Source organism: Phodopus roborovskii, unplaced genomic scaffold (genome assembly GCF_943737965.1).
Source record: "Phodopus roborovskii unplaced genomic scaffold, PHOROB, whole genome shotgun sequence".
In the NCBI taxonomy this organism is placed as follows: Eukaryota; Metazoa; Chordata; class Mammalia; order Rodentia; family Cricetidae; genus Phodopus; species Phodopus roborovskii.
Window position 1 is genome coordinate 17,108,370 of NW_026126434.1, and position 16,359 is coordinate 17,124,728.

The 16,359-nt window shown below is 44.7% G+C and overlaps 1 protein-coding gene across 1 annotated transcript in view; it reads left to right on the top strand.

Moving 5' to 3' along the window:
- The window catches only part of Ccdc6 (coiled-coil domain containing 6), a 96,035-nt gene that overhangs the window by 73,850 nt on the left and 5,826 nt on the right, over positions 1 to 16,359 (top strand). The window contains exons 6-7 of the mRNA XM_051186881.1: positions 4,664 to 4,820; positions 10,729 to 10,829. Of these exons, the coding sequence (XP_051042838.1) occupies positions 4,664 to 4,820; positions 10,729 to 10,829 (258 nt within the window). The remainder of the gene's footprint in view (positions 1 to 4,663; positions 4,821 to 10,728; positions 10,830 to 16,359) is intronic.

Below are 16,359 nucleotides of genomic sequence, written 5' to 3' on the forward strand. Positions count from 1 at the left end.
CCCTTTTCCACGTGGCACTGTTACCAAACTTGGCTGGGGGGGGGGTCACAGCCTGTAACCCCAAGTCAGGTGTGGCTGCTTGTCCTCAGTGAGGGGATAAAAAGGCCAAATCATAGGGGAAAGCAGAAAAGGAAGATTTAATCACTAGCCACGTTGGGGAAGGACACAAAGAGCCAGCAAAACTCTGCTTTCGAGGTCCTGAGGCGAGATAGAGGTTCACATGAAGGACCAAGGATTTGCATATCTGAGCAGTTCTGGTCAAGTCATGGTCCCACCTGTCATGCATGCATCTTTGGGTTTCAGTCTCATCCTGTAGAGTGCCAAATCTTCCAGGGAGACAGGTTCCCCTCCAGCTGTCGCCCTTTCCTTCTCCCAGTGTGAGATTCCTGGGGAAATGTCAATTTCTTTGGTGACCCCTGTTTCAGTAGTCTGATAGAGTGAAAGACAAAAGTGTTTTAGAATATTTGCATTCCCGCCTGTTAGAGTTCTAGATGGTATCAAATTGACAATTAAAACTACTAGGCCAGGTGGCCTTTGTAATTGTGTTTATCTGTTTGATGTGCTAATGAGTCTGCACAGGGGCCCTTGCTGCTCTTCTGTGCTATGAAGGGATGACTGTGGAGGGTGTTTGCCTTCCTTATTGCTGAATCTAATCTCAGCTGACATTTGCGCATGGTATTCGCAGAATAAATGCTTTTGAAATTTAGACTTAATATTTTGGAAAAGGCCAAGATGTGGAGTTGGAAGTCAAGGGCCTGGGTTTCTGGACTTGTCTGGGGGGGGGGGGTCTCTGCATTTTTAGGGGTCTGCCCTCCTTCTGATGTTTGTTTGCAGACATCTCTTCCTTGAGGTAATACAGTGGGGGAAGAGCTGCCCTTTCCCTGTAACTGCCAGGTGAGCAGTCTGCACAGACACATGTGTGTGTGCATACAAAATTACTTCATACCAAGAGTTACACAGTGAGCATGGTCTTCTGCATCTTTCTCTTTGAAAACACTTGTTTTTCCAGGACAGGGTTTCTCTGTGTAGCTCTGACTGACCTGGAACTTGCTTTGTAGGCAAGGTTGGCCTTGAACTCAGAGAGAGATCCACCTGCTTCTGCCTCCCTGGTGCATGCTGGAGTAAAGGCGGGCACTGCCAGGCAAAAACACTTTTTGCAGTTCTTCTCCCAGCTAGCCACCCAACTGCCTTGGGCACCCTTAGAGGCTGCCAAAGGATCCCCTTCCAAAATATGGTTATTACATTTATTTAGTGTGTGTGTGCACACAGCCTGGTGCTCATGTGCTGGTTCGAGAACAGCTTGTGGGAGTAGGTTCTTGTCTTTCACCCGTGTGGGTTGAGGGATCCTGCTCAGGCCAGCAGGCTTGGGGGCAGGTATGCCTCTTACCTGAAGGACCATCTCCCCAGCCCCCAATGACCCTTGTTTGTTACTGTCCTCCAGCTGCAGTGAGCATGCTTGTGTACACATCTCCCTATGTACAGTCACCTTGGGCAGATCCCAGGCAGACCGCTCCACCCAATAGAAGGCGTGTTGATGATCTCGATGGCTCCTGCCTTACTTCTCCCCTGAAGTGCATTCCGTGTAGAGGTTTAGTGTTCTGTCTTGGGTGGTATGTCAAGATCGTGGAGGCTTTCAGAAGTACGGCGTGTTCTCTCTTGTTGCTGCAACAAGCCTAGGTACAGTTGCTCGGAACAGCACAGATTGATTCTTTTGTAGCTCTGAAGGGCAAAAGTCTCACTTGTGGGGCTTCCAAGGCTATATAGTAAGTTGCACTGTGTGCCTCTGGAGGTATCCAGAGAATCCAAGACACCCCCTTTTTTTCCTGAAGCTTCAGGGTACTTCCATACCTCCACTGTGACTCTCCCTTTAGGGATGTCATTCCCATGCCCTCTCCCTGTCCAGGTCTCCGTTTCACTCTGGCTAACTCATGCGATTATCTTATGTACCCACCCTGATAATCCAGGATTACCTCACCATCCTGCATCCTCAACTTCATCACGCCTGCAAAATTCCTTTTGTCTTTGTTGTGTCATGCAGTGGGTAGCCTGTTGGGGATAAATATGTGTGCACTGCTGTCATTCCCGCCAGCGCTGGGTGGTTTTCTGAGGACTGTGGTGCTCTGGAATGTTTGTTTTTAATCCAGGTAATTCTGAGGTGTGTCTTAGGTAACTGCTGCAGGTAAAACCGAGTAAGCTAAGTCAAAACTGTCACAGTGCCCGTTTGCTCTGGGCTGGGTATGGAGTGCATTTTTATCACCTCTTCCCAGGGCATCCAGGTCTTTTTTTTTTCTTTCTTTTCTTTTTTTCTTCTTCTTCTTCCTCCTCCTCCTCCTCCTCCTCATTCATGCTTGGCCAGTCATCTCTGTCATCTCCGAGGGAAGGATGCTTTATCCTCATCCCTTGGCACTCACTGCACCGCTCGGTCTTTGAAAGGCCTGGCAGATCTTGCTGAAGGAGTCTGTGAAAGCTTGTGTGACCCCCCCCCCCTTCCAGGACAGAAAAGGCTGGCCCAAAGAGGCCATCAGCATCGCTAAGCTGGCTTCAGTAAGGCTTAGAGGTCATTGTGCTAATGACCCATCCTGTTCTCTGTCTCCAACTTTGTGTATGACACAGCCTGTAACCCTTTGGTGTCACTATGACATTAGTCCCTCAGCCTACTCATAAGAACTTGGGTTGAGTTTTACAGTCTGCTGGGCTCAGACTCCATGAGGTCCATAGGCTGGGAATGCTGGGGTTTAGTCTCCATGAGGTCCATAGGCTGGGAAGGGTATGGAAAACAGCCAGCTTCTGGGAGCATAGCTTGGAAACAGGTTTGCATGCCTCACTGGATGACACCTGTAATTCAATTTCAGGAGGTATAGACTATGAGGGCCAGGCACCCTGCACCCCACACACCCACCCTCGTGGCATCACCCCTCTCCCCTGCCCCCACCTCTGGAGGGCTGTGTGAGAGGAGAGTGACAGGGGACCAGCAGAGGGCACCCAAGGAATGCCTTGGGTCCAGCCTCCTGTGCCTGGGTCTTGACACTGGAGAAGTTACACTGGAGCCCGCTAGTGTGTCTGAGTTAATTGATGCATTGACAGGTAGCCCTGTAGTCCTCCCTGAGGTGATATTCTTGTCACAGCATTCCTTGCTGAGTCCCCATATGCTAACAAATCGCCCTCTCCTTTTAATTTTGGTATACTGTATTTTTGTTTGTTGGAGACAGGGTCTCATTGTGTAGCCCTAGCTGACCGTGAACTCTCAACCCTCCTGCCTTAACCTACCCCCCCATACTGGGAATGCAGGCATGTACCCCATGCCCTGCCAAAATCACTATCTATCTATCTATCTATCTATCTATCTATCTATCTATCTATCATCTATCTATCTATCTATCTATCTATCTATCTATCTATCTATCTGAGAACAATGTTTCCTCTTAAGTCACTGTTCTAGGGAACTTTGCTGTTTATGGAAGAGAACGTATTCTGTAGTGGCCATCTGAATTTGAACAACATGAGGTACATCCAGGGCCACCTGGTGCTTGCTGTTGAACTCTATGAGTAATCTGCACACAAGCATACTTGGGGAGACTTGGTTTAAGCTGCTCATAATAAAAGTGAGCTTTGGAAGTATTTTCCCAGCATCACTTCAATTAAACAGGCTTTGCATATGGATTAGGCAGCAGGGTTTCTGGCTGTATCCAGAACAGCTGAGAGGTTTAGTGTTTAGTCTACGTAACAGTGTCTAATAATCTGGGTATTTTAATTTCTGAAACAGGAGGCAGGAGGGATGGCTCAGTGGCTAAGACTGCTTCCTGCTCACCCAGAGGATCTTAGTTCAATTCCTAGCAGCTGTAATTTTAGCACTAGGACATGCATGGGACATCTTGCTTCCATGGCACTGTACTGTTGTGCATATACTAACACACAGACACACATCTATGCATAATTTAAATAAACCGTTAATTAACATAAAAGAGTTTAAGAACTTTGTTATCTTCTGCAATGATGCATATTTGGAAATCACTGCCTAATGTCATCAGAAGTCATTACTGGACTGGCAGGCCCAGTGGATAAAGGCATTTGGCAACCAAGCCTGAGGACCTGAGTTCAATCCCCAGAACCCACATGATTGAAGGAGTGAAGCAGTTCCCAAATGTTTTCCATACACATCTGGATGAGGCTTGCATGCACTTGGTAGAAAAGAGTTTTGTTCAGTGTGTAAAGTTCTGCTTTACAAAAACATTACCTGTCACCGAATGTGTTCTGCTAGCACAGTGTGCTGGGAGGAGTTTGACCACTATGCACAATGCATGTGCTTACTAAGGAGGGCGATGCCCCACCACCCAAGTGGCCTGTCTAGAGTGAACAGGCAGCCTGTAGGGCAACTGGTGAGCCAGTCACTCCCAGCTTCCACCATGGAGAAGGAAGTCTGACAAGGTAGAAATTGAAACTCAGCCCCCAGGTCTGTCATGTCTTCACCTGGAGCCCTGTCCTGTGAATGGATGGGAATGGGGTGAAGACGCCTAGCCTGTCAGATCATTTACTAACTTATGAACTTTGATGGCAAGGATAAATTTTAAACCCTGGACTCCTGCGGGGGGAGGAGGGAGAGCATTCCAAAGGTGGGGTGATAATTGTAGGAAACACAGTTTAATTGCAAGCTGTGTCTTTTCAGATTCAGAGAAGATGGCCCAGTACTTGGAGGAGGAGCGGCATATGAGGGAAGAGAACCTAAGGCTGCAGCGGAAGCTCCAGAGGGAGATGGAGAGGAGGGAAGCCCTATGTCGCCAGCTCTCCGAGAGCGAGTCCAGCTTGGAAATGGATGACGAAAGGTTTGTACCCATGATCCCCCTCAACTCAATCCCTTCCCTCCTCGCACGCCGCGCAGCACCACACAGCACCACACCATCTATAACTCCAGTCCCGGGGATCCAGTGCCCTCTTCTGCCCTCCACAGCACCGGGCATGTAGGTTGTGCATAGGCATATTTGCAGGCAAAAACATAAATTGATTTGAAAATGATATGTTCTAGAAGGGGAAAGCTTGAATGTCATATGGGCTGTGGTGATGAATAACCCCCACGTTGTAGCACATGCTCACAGTAGGATACATGCAAGATTGAATGCTTCGCTGAAGCTGGAGATGAAACTGCCCTTCTGAAATGGCGTGTAAAGGGGAGAGATGGAGGCAGAGCTGGCGTGCATCTTATTTTTAAATTTATAACATTGATATTTAAATGTAAGTAAAAGTACTAGAGAAATGTATTTGATGCTGTTCCTATTTCTAGTAGCGGGAATAAATAAGTTCACATACTTGGATACAAATATCACAAGCACATTTAGTAAGAGTTTCCATATCTGCTTTAATTGAATTGCAAACATTTCAGTGATCCCCCCCCCTTTAGAATATTTGTTACCTCATTTGTCAGTACAGTATGCCAAGCTTTTCTTTCTTTTAATTCCTTGATAATTTCAAATGTATATATTGAATTTGGGTCATTTTCATCCCTCATCATACACGCGCGCACACACACAGACACACCCTTCCAGCAGCCCCCTGTCATTTTCATCTCTCAACACACACACACACACACACACACACACACACACCCAGCAGCCCCCTGCTGCTTTGATTGATGTCTTTGTTTTTTAACCCACTGAGTTTAGTATTTAGCTCATAGATGCATCTGTGTTCTTTGAAAATATCTCTTACAATCTTAATCAGAAAGGCATCAGGCCATAGTAATTATAGAATAATTTGTCCCAGTTTTGGTGTTTTTTTTTTTTTTTTTTTTTTTTTTTTGACAGTATTGGCTTTTATAGGGACAGTGTCCCTCAAGTATGCTATGTGCATTGACCACGTTCATTTCACACCCTCCCCTTTCTGTCTGAAACTTCTTCTAGCTGACTGGTCATCTTTCTGGCCCTCGGCCTCCCTTCTGACTTTATGCCATATGTGTATATATAAATTTATTTGTCTGTAAAAAATCTAGAGCCCTCAAATGAGAGAAGACGTGACACTTAACCTCCAAGCCTGGCGTAGTTGACTTACTCTGGTTCCCAGCAGCCTCTGTGGTCTGGCAAATGGCATCATTTTTGTCTTATTTACAACTGCATAAGCTCTCCTGCATACACACACCACACACCACGTTTCCCTTGTGGGCGGACCTCCCTGTACAGAATCTACAAGTCTGCTGTTTGGAATAGATTTACAGGCATGTCTGTAATTCTGCGACTTAAAGACCTCCAGGTAACTTAGGACCCAGAAGTGGCATGTCTGAGTCATATGACAGTTTTGGTTTTGTTTTTTAAGAAACCCTCATACAGATTTTGTTAGCACCTGGGCTGGTTCACATTCCCACCAGCAGCCTGTAAGGGCTTCCTTGTATCGACAGCCTTACCAACGTTTATCCCTTGTTTTCTCAGTAACTGCCATTCCAACCAAGATGAGAATCTCAGTATAGTTTTGACTGGCATTTCCCAGATAGCTAAGGATGTTGGACATTTTTTTTCATACGTTTACTGACTGTTAACATTCCATTTTTTAAAATTTATTTTTATTTTATGTGCATTATTTGCCTGTGTGCATGACTGTGTGAGGTGTCAGATCTTGGAGTTACAGACAGTTGTTAGCTCATGTAGGTGCTGGGATTTGAACCCAGGTCCTTTTTTTAAAATCAGTTTTGTTTTGTTTTGTTTTTGAGTTAGAGTCTCACTGTGCAGTCCTGGCTGTACTGAAGCTCTCTCAGGCTGTTCTCAAACTCACAAGGCACACACCACCACATCTTTAGCTTTTAAGAACCTATGTTTATCTCATTTGAGCATCCACCGATGGGCTTGTTTGGTCTGTTTGTGTCTACTTTTTTCAGTTCTTTATATATCCTGGATGTTATTAACCCTGCTTGAGGTGTAGCTGGCGAAGGTTTCCTCCCATTCTGTGGGTTTCCTCCTCAGCAGTGACTGTGTCCTGTGCTTCTCTGTTTCATACCATCCCATTTGTCAGTTCCCGATGTCATTTCCTGAGCTGCTATCATTCTTTTCAGAAAGTCTGTGCCAGTGCCTGTGTCTTGAAGTGTTCCCTTTTGTGTAGTAACGTCCTCTCAGGTCTTAATATTAAAAAGTCTTTGATCCATTTTGATTTGATTTTTGTACAAGTTTCATTCCACCTGTGAGTACCCAGTTTTCCCAGTACTGTTAAAGAGGCTAGCCCTTCTCCGGTGTATATTTTTATGTCTTTCTCAAAAAGTCAGGTAGTTACATGGATTTAATCCTGCCTGTTTTCATGACTGTGGCTTAGCAGTATAACTTGAAATCAGACACAGTGACACTGTGAACTCTGTTCCTTCTGCTCAGGATTGCTTTGCTTCTCTGGAATCCTTTGTGCTCATCCATCAACTTTAGGATTCCCCGCCCCAATGTCTATGAAGAATGCCTTTGGAACGTTGATGAGGACTGCAAATATCATTATAGGAATTCTGCTTATTCGTGCTGATGGGAACTTTTTCCATCTCCTGGTGTCTTTTTCACTTTTTTTTTTTTTCTGCAGAATTTTAAATTTTATTATTGTCGAGGTCTTTAAATTCCTGGGCTAGTTTTATTCCTACTTTTTAAGGTAATAGAATTAATCCCATGGTTTATTCCTTGCCAGGTGTTGGTATATAGAAAATCTGACTTTTTGGATGTTGATTTTTGTACCTTGTTACTTTTCTGAAAGTGTTTATCTGGTTTAAGGGTTTTCAGATGGAGTCTTTGGGATCATTTTATGTAACAAATTGTATATACAAATGGGAGTTGTTCAATTTCTCTGTTCACATCAATTTTATTTCTTTTGTCTGCTTTCTTCTAGCTAAGACGTCATGGATATACTTGAATAAGTGTGGAGAAAGTGGGCATCCTTGTCACAGTTCTGCTGTGGGTAGCATTGCTTTGGGATTTTCCCTGTCAGTATAATGTTGGGTATCAGGTTGTTGCATGTGTCCTTTATTATGTTGAGATATACTCCTCCTATCCATGGTTTGTTTCTTCAGGTCTTTTGTCATGAAAGGATGTTGGACTATGGAGATGGTGAAGCGATTTCTCTTCGGAGACTGTTGATCATTTATTGACTTGAGTGTGTTCAACCATCCTTGCATCTCTGGACTCAAACTGACTGGCTCATGGCAAAGATCTTCTTCATGTATAGTCAGTCCCATTTGCAAGTTCTTTTAGTGGGAATTTTTGAATCCATGCCCAGAAGAAAGATAGTCTTCTAATTTGCTGCTGCTGTTGGTCCTGGCCTGGTTTTGAAATCGGGAATACTGGCTATGTTAACTGAACGTGGCTGTGTTCGTCTCTTTCATACTTTATGCCATATTTTGAAGAGCATTGATGTTGCTTCTCTAGAGGTCTGGTAGGACTCAGCAGTGAGTCCTCTGGGCCTTGACTTTTAGAATTGTATTTAGTTGGATTACTAAGTCAATCTCATTGCTTGAGATGGATTCTGTCTGAGCGCTAAGTGGCTTATATCTTCTCAGTTTAATTTTGATAAATTGTGTGTGTGTTTCAAAATGTATCAGTTTCTTAGAGACTGCAGTGTTTTAGATTGTAGGTTTTTATACTGCCCTAATTGTCCTTTGAGTGTGACTGGTGTCTCTGTGTTCATTTGGCTAAAGTTCTGTCAAATTTATCTTTTTAAAGAACCAATGTTTTGTGTCATTGGTTATTATTACTAGTTGTATTTTCATTTCATTAATCTTGGTTCTGTTCTTGGTATTTCTATTTATTGAGTTTTGGGTTTGGCATGTTCTCTCCCCCCCCCCACCCCAAACCCTTAAGGTATATCATTAAGTTATTGATTTGTGATCTCTCTCTATATATATATATATGTGTGTGTGTGTATGTGTGTATGTGTGTGTGTGTGTGTATGTATGTATATCTGTCTCTATCTATCTCTGTGGGCATTTGTAGCTATAAACTTACCTCTTAGAAACACTTTTGTTGTATCCCTAGGGTTCTGGTTCTGATATTCTTGTTTTTGTTTTCACTGAATTCTAGAGATTTTTAATTTCCCTCCTGACTTCTTCCATGACCTATGTCATCATTCCGTGCTATGTTGTTTATTGTCCATGACCTCTTATGTTCTCTCATTGCTAATCTTCCTCTTTGTTCCAGTGTGACTGGGTTTAATGCAAGCAGTTAGTCAAACATTCTTAAATACTTTTAAGATTTGCTTTCATCCTAAGATGCGATCCATTTTGGAGAAGGGTTCGTAGGCTGCTGATGAGAATGTATATCCTGCGCTGTTTGAGTGGAGTCATCTTAGGTGTCTGTTAAGTCCATTTGATCTGTGATATCTGACTGATGTTTCTTTGCTAGTTCTTTTGGTTTGGATGGCTTGTTGCTTGGTGAACATGGGAACTGAATCCTCTGCTGTTACTGCTTAAGTCTGTGTCTTGCCAGGCTTTGGTGGCACATGCCGTTAGCCCCAGCACTCGGGAGGCAGAGGCAGGCAGATCTCTGTGAGTTTGAGACCAGCCTGGTACAAGAGCTAGTTCCAGGACAGTCTCCAAAGCCACAGAGACACCCTCTCGAGAAAAAAAAAAAAAAAAAAAAAAAAAAAAGTCTGTCTTTATACCCTATGGTATTGATTTATGAAACCAGGTGCATCCCTCTTTACCTCTCCTGACTTAACTCTCAATTGAAGTCTACTTTGTCAAATATTGCATTGGCAATACCTACTCGCTTTCAAGGTCCATTAGCTTAGAATGTCTTCTCCTTTTTACCACCACAGGAGCATGGAGGCACAACCCAGCCAGGGCTTCTGCATGCTAGGCAAGCAATGTGCCAGCTGAGCTACTTCCCAGCCCTGCTTTTGTTTTGCCATAAGTTATTCCAGGTACAATGGAGTTGCCTAGTTCAGTACCACTCTGCATCCTAGGACTGATATCGATGTGGTGAATCTCGGGGAAAGGAAAGTTCAGATACTTAAGACCACTTAAAGGGATGATATTTATTAACCACCTGGTATTGAAGCTGTGTGTCAATCAGGCTCCATTAACCTGCTAAGGTTAACACCAGGGCTGATGATACTCTGGGATGAAAGTACATGCCTGTTTAGCTTTAAGGCCAGGGAGGGTGGTTTGTTGGGAAGTCTGTCAAGCAGAAATTCCCTCCCATCAGTACTCTGGACTTGGGTCACAGAGTGAAAGCCAATGGTCCCAATGATCACACTTCAGCATGCTCAGAGCTATCATGACTTTTAAACTCAGGTGAAAGCTTAGACTCAGCACAGTGTGACTGAGTGTGGTCCACAGAAGGTGCTTAGCACTGGTGTCTTCTGTTAAGCTCTAATTTGGGACTATCTGTTAGCAGAGCTTGCCTTGTAAACGCATGGCACTGAGCCCCGGGGGGCATATGTGTCTTTAAACTCAATGGGATAGCTTAAATATTTGTCAGCTTATTTGGTATTAGACTTCAAATGGCAGTTTAATGTCTCTGTGCTTCTGGGGTCACTAAAGGGACTCCTTTGACTGATCTTCTCTGATGTATGACATGGCTATGACAGACCTCTGGGGGTGGTGAGATCTGTCAGACGGGAACAGTTTGACGAAGGGGTCCTTAATAGAAATGACCCCTGGATACAGCCTCACCAACTGCCTGGATTTTAACCGCAAGTTGTGAATTCACACGGTTTCTCCTAAGATGTCGTCTAGGGACTAGTTGAACACAGGTGTTTCAACTCCTTCCTCCTCTCTTCTTTTAGGTATTTTAATGAGATGTCTGCACAAGGACTAAGACCTCGCACTGTGTCCAGCCCAATCCCTTACACGCCTTCTCCCAGTTCAAGCAGGCCTATATCACCCGGTGAGTATGTCCTCTGCTACCACAGTGTAGCTGTTTTCCGGCTGGTTTGGGGGGAGCAGTGACTAGGGATTGAACTTAGGACCTCACATGGGTTTAGCCAAGTCCTCCCACCACCACCACCAATTTTCAGCTAGCTCTTCTGATATGTTTCATTGGCGGCCCTAGCTGTGTTCCCTTTTATTTTGTGTTTTTTCAAAAGTAAGTCACTGTCGGTACTGTGTGTCAGTTTGAAGATCTTAGACACAAGGGCTGTGCTTTGTTTTGTTTACTATTATTTTATTACATAGTGTTATTTTTCAGCTTTTTGTGCATCTTCTTTGGGTCCCTTCACTACATTCCTATCACTTTTGTTCTAGGTGATCCTTCAGGCATTCTTCTTCCTTTGTTAAAATAGGAGAAGCAGCTGTTCATGGGTTACCATCTCTCAGTCATTGGGCCAGGAAGACACCAGGGTGGGCTTCCTTAGCTAAAACCAGTGTTCCTCCTAGCCTGAGCTGCCTCCCGATACTTGAGTGATTTGTGAGCCAGGCCTGAAAGGCAGGAAGAAGCAAGGCAGCTACTTCCTCTTCCACTTTGATATCCAGGACTTACCCCTTCCCAGGATGCTTTTCTTCATCTGACCCCCAAAATATTCCTCCATGTCCTGGGCCCCGCACCAGCTCTGCTTGGCACTCCCATGTTGGTGGACAAGTACATGACCCACCCTCAAAGGATGAGGAGGAAGTGAGGCAGAGGGTGGGTGGCAGGATTATCAGGGAGAAGGCAGAGACTGACAACCGCTAGCTGATGAACAATCTGCACATAGAGTTGAGGGACAAATCTGTTGGGGTGGTGCCATGTTAGAGGAGTGGGGTGGCCTTGCAAAGGCAATCTTAGGCCTGTGGTTTGTTTTGTCTGAGGTCATGATTAAAGCAAGGATTTCCCGTAAGGCTGACGAATGGGGCACGGTGCTGTAGAGACACTGCAGTTAGGACATTGTAGTAGAAATGTCTTGGCTTCATCTGTTTGGGACCTAGTCAGCACTACAATGACTTTTGATGGTATTATTATTATTATTTTGCTGTGTCTGTGAACTACGTATGTACAGTGCCCTCAGAGGTCAGAAGAGAACACTGGGTCCCTGAGACTAGAATTACATGTGGTTGTGAACTATCATATTGTGGGTACTGGGGATTTTACACCCTGTCCTCTGGGAGAGCAGCCAGTGCTCTAACCACCGAGCCATCTCTCTAGCTCTCTACTCCTTTTCCTTTTCAAAGGAACATGGTGGCAACTGTTGTATTAGAGATGTGAACTCTCTGAGACAAAGGAAATCAAGGTTGACCAGGCATTTCTATCCAAGATGAACAGTGTGACTGGTCGTTGTTCCTTGTTCTTTCCAAAAGGCTGTCCCAATCTGAATCCTCTTGTCTTCAGGGCCTTAAGTCTGTCCCCGAAAAATTCTCTTAGTTGCCTCTCCATTTCCCCCCCAAAATGCTAGGCTTTCAACACCACAATAAAGGTCTCCTTTTTACTTTTTGGTTTATTGGCATTAAATGAAGATTTAAGTCATGAGTGGGGGGTGGGTTACTTTTTAGCAGGCAGGAATACCAACTCATGATGAGTATAATATAACATCTTATTTGATCTGCTCAAAGCTAACAAAATTTTTAGAGACATGTCATTAATAAATGATAGAAAAAAAGCTACAATCATCACTGGAGTGGGGGGGCAACAAGTGTGAGAGTTTGGTTTTGAATACTATTTCTTGAAATGCTCTGCAAGGCAATCTTACTGCATCTGTATGTATAATGGTGCTAAGGTCTTCTCAATGGCATGTTTGGATGTGTCTGAACCAGGAATGGGCAATAACGAGGTCCAAAGGCAGCTTTATGTCCCCGGTAAAAATGAGTGTACCCTGAAACCAGATTTGGTTCCTATCTCCATTCTCTCCATTAAAAGGAACTTGGGCCACTTGGAAAGGATGTGGGATGTGTGTGTGTGTGTGTGTGTGTGTGTGTGTGTGTGTGTGTGTGTGTGTGTGTGCGCGCGCGCGCGTACTGCATCTTGGTAAGGTAAAGAATTTCTCAAACAGTGGTAAGGCTGTTACAGAGAATCACAACCCCCGCCCCCAGCTAGGACAGTGTGACTAATAAAAGCCATCTAATCACCTGCACTGTATTGATGTTTCTATCAGCCACAGACCACACTGCTTCTAGTGCTGTTATTCCCTAGCAGTTTGGGGACACTCTGGTCTCTCACTGAAACTGCTGACAGACATGTTTCTTAAAATGTGTCCCTGTCTTTAATCCGAGCTGACTGTTTTCTGCTCAGTGGCCACAGTGTTCAGATTTCCAGGTTCAACAAAGGTTGATATTGTTTATTCTTTAATATATTCCTGGACCAAAGGGTGAGATGCATGGTTATTAAGATTTAAGGAAGAATAAAAATTAATAAGATCCCCTGACCTAATCTCATATAATCGACAGGGCCTGGGAGAGAGTGCAAAAACAATACACTGATAGCTCATTTAGTTCTTCCAGTAATATGAGGGTGTTATGGAATCCTATTTGCTAATGGTGGGATTTATAGTACAATGAGGTTAATATGTCCTTGTGCCTCAGCACCATGGGACAGAGGTGGCCATCACTGGCTGCCCTGGGCACCATTCCCTTGATTGATTGGGTTGTGGTTAAAGTTAGGGTCAGAGGGCTTGATGGTCACAGCTGAGGATTGCTGGCCTAGTAAGAAATAGTGTCTTTGAAGATTCTTTGTTAGGGGTTTAACATAATTAAAATTATTCTTCAGAAAAATTAGCCTAGTAAATAGGCTGGAATTTTTTTTGATTAGTGAAAGGAATCTTTTTATATTTTTATGTGTATGAATTCTTAGCCCGCACATCCATCTCATGAGAACCTGGTTCTTCCAGAGGTTAGGAAGAGGGTGTTGGGTCCCCTGGAAGTGGATGGTTGTGAGCCACCATGTGGGTGCTAGGAATCGAACCCAAGTCCAATGCAAGAGCAACAAGTGCTCTTAACCCCTGAATGTACTTAATCAAGAGATTCCTTGAATGATCTTTGAAATGAAGGCACCATTTTCTTTTCAGTACATATTGGATTTTCCTGTGGGATGGGAGTGTTCATTCATTTCACTTTTCCTTTGAGTGGGACACCCTTGCTCTCACCTCCCACTTCACCATTACTTCCCTAAGAAGCAGAGTTAGGGTTTTGTTCCTGGCCTGTCATTTGCAGATGGCCTCTCAAATGTCAGCCAGCGCATTGTGAACAGCACGTTAAATGGCCGCTGTGGTCTAAAAGACTGGTGCTTTGTTGCAGAGTGCCACTTTGTTAATCTGAGTCAGAAATCAAATGGAAATGGGAAGTCTGTCAGAAAGAAAGCCCCACTGTCATCATCAAGTCAGGAAATTTGTTCTTAGCACTTGATGTTGAGAGCACAGAACAGTCCTGTAAGACACTTGGTGTATCTTTGTGCAGGTAAATAGACAGACATGCAGCTTGTTCCCGTGAATTCGGGCCAGCAATAAGTGGTTAATACACCTTGGCCACTAGCCACCTGCAGTTCCTTAAAAGACGATGGTGGTACCAGTCCTTAGTGGGGTTTTTTGTTTTGTTTTGTTTTTTGTTTGTTTAATGGTTGTTTGTTAGTCTGGTTTTGGTTTTTCAAGACAGGGTTTCTCTGTGTAACAGTCCTGGTTGTCCTGGAACTCACTTTGTAGACCAGGCTAGCCTCAAACTGATGGAGATCCACCTGCTTCTCTGCCTCCCAAGTAATGGAACTAAAGGTGTGGACCACCACCGTTTTGTGGCTCTATACTAGTTAGGCTATGACCAGACATTTGACAGGAAGCAACCTAAGGGACAAAAGGTGGGTTACAGCCTGTCCCATCAGAGAAGAACATAGGGCAAGCGCACGAGGCAGCGTGTCACATTGCATCCACAGGCAGGGAATGGTCTGGAGATGAGGCTGAACTATATAAAACATTAAGATTCTCTGCTTATTCACATCTTCTGAGGCCCTACCTCCTAAGGGATCCATAGCCTTCCAGAACAGCACCATCTGCTGGGCACTAAGTGTTCAAACACATTTCACCCGTGGTGGAAGGGGGTGGACCGTGCACACCGCAAGTGGCTTCTCCTGTGCCTGTGTGGCTTCTCCATTTAGATGCTAGGAGTAACGGTGTAAGGCACTGGGTTGATGCTGTGTAAGTGTTGCTGAGGCCAGTACAACCTCTGCTTTCTAGGGCTTCTTAGACTGTCCACAGTTAAATCACTCCGAATAGTTCAAATAGGGCTTGATTGGACCCTACCCCAAGGCTGTCTAATCAGAAACAGACAAACAGAATGTAAAGGGATGGGTGGGTGGGTACATCCATGTACTTGAAGGCCAGGGCACAGGCATCATTTTTCAGGAGCGAGCGAGCTGTCTGTTTTGAAAGAGTATCTCTCATTGGCCTGGAGTTTACCAGTTCAGTTAGACTGACTGACTGGCAAGCCCCAAAGAGCCTCCTGATAAGTTACATGGGTGATAGGGGTAGAGCTCGGGTCCTCATGCATATGCAGTAAGAACTTCATCAACTCAGCCTTCTCCTCAAGCCCTGATATGTGTCACTTTCTTGGCTTCGTTCAGGGAACATTGGCATGTGTCAGACATGTTCAGGTTGCAAAGTTTGTGTGCATACACATGCTTAGACATACTTGCACACATGCATACTTGTCCTGTGTGATTGTTACTGGTATATCTCATCTCTCTTCCTTTTCTCCCATTTAGTTTTCACCCTTTTCTCGATTTCCCCTTGTACTCCTACCCTGTAAAGGGCTGAACTGGCCATGTTTGACTTTTTTTTTATTTAAGCTGTGGCAAGCATTGTCACCTGTGGGCATAGTCAGCGTTCTCCAGCAGCTCTTCGCATCTTGCTGGGCCGAAGCCTCACCCCTACAGAGCAGTAGGCCTTGCCTTTCTCCCGTTCTTCCTGGTCCCTGGCAGGCACCATATTCCTGTGCCTGCTTTGCCTTTCCAGATTCCATGTATCTGGGGAGCGGTGCATTATTTGCCCCTCTGTGACCGTGTTACTTGGTGTAGTGCTCTCTGAGCACATGCGAAAGGCAGGGCTTCCCACCTTGTAACAGAACAGAACTTGCCACCTGTATCAGTTTCCGTTATCTGCTCAGCCACTGATGGGCAGTTAGGCTGTTTTAACGCTGCAGGTTTTACCCACTATTGAACACGGATGTGCTCTGTAACTCCATAATCCATTTGATGCCTGTGGATGGTGTAACAGAAAAGGTATTTGTTTGTAGCAGGATTTCTCTTGGGCCACCAACCAGCTCCCAAATCATGACACGGAGACTTCTTATTAGTTGTAAATGCACAGTCTTACCTTACGCTTGCTCACTGGCTCTTAGAACTTAACCTGCTTCCCTTCATCTATGTTTTGCCTCCGAGCTTTTTGCATTTCTTTCTTTCTGTATGTCTTACCTTCACTGCTTCTCATGTCTGGCTGGCTGGCAGCTGTTGGGCTTCCGGTCTAGGG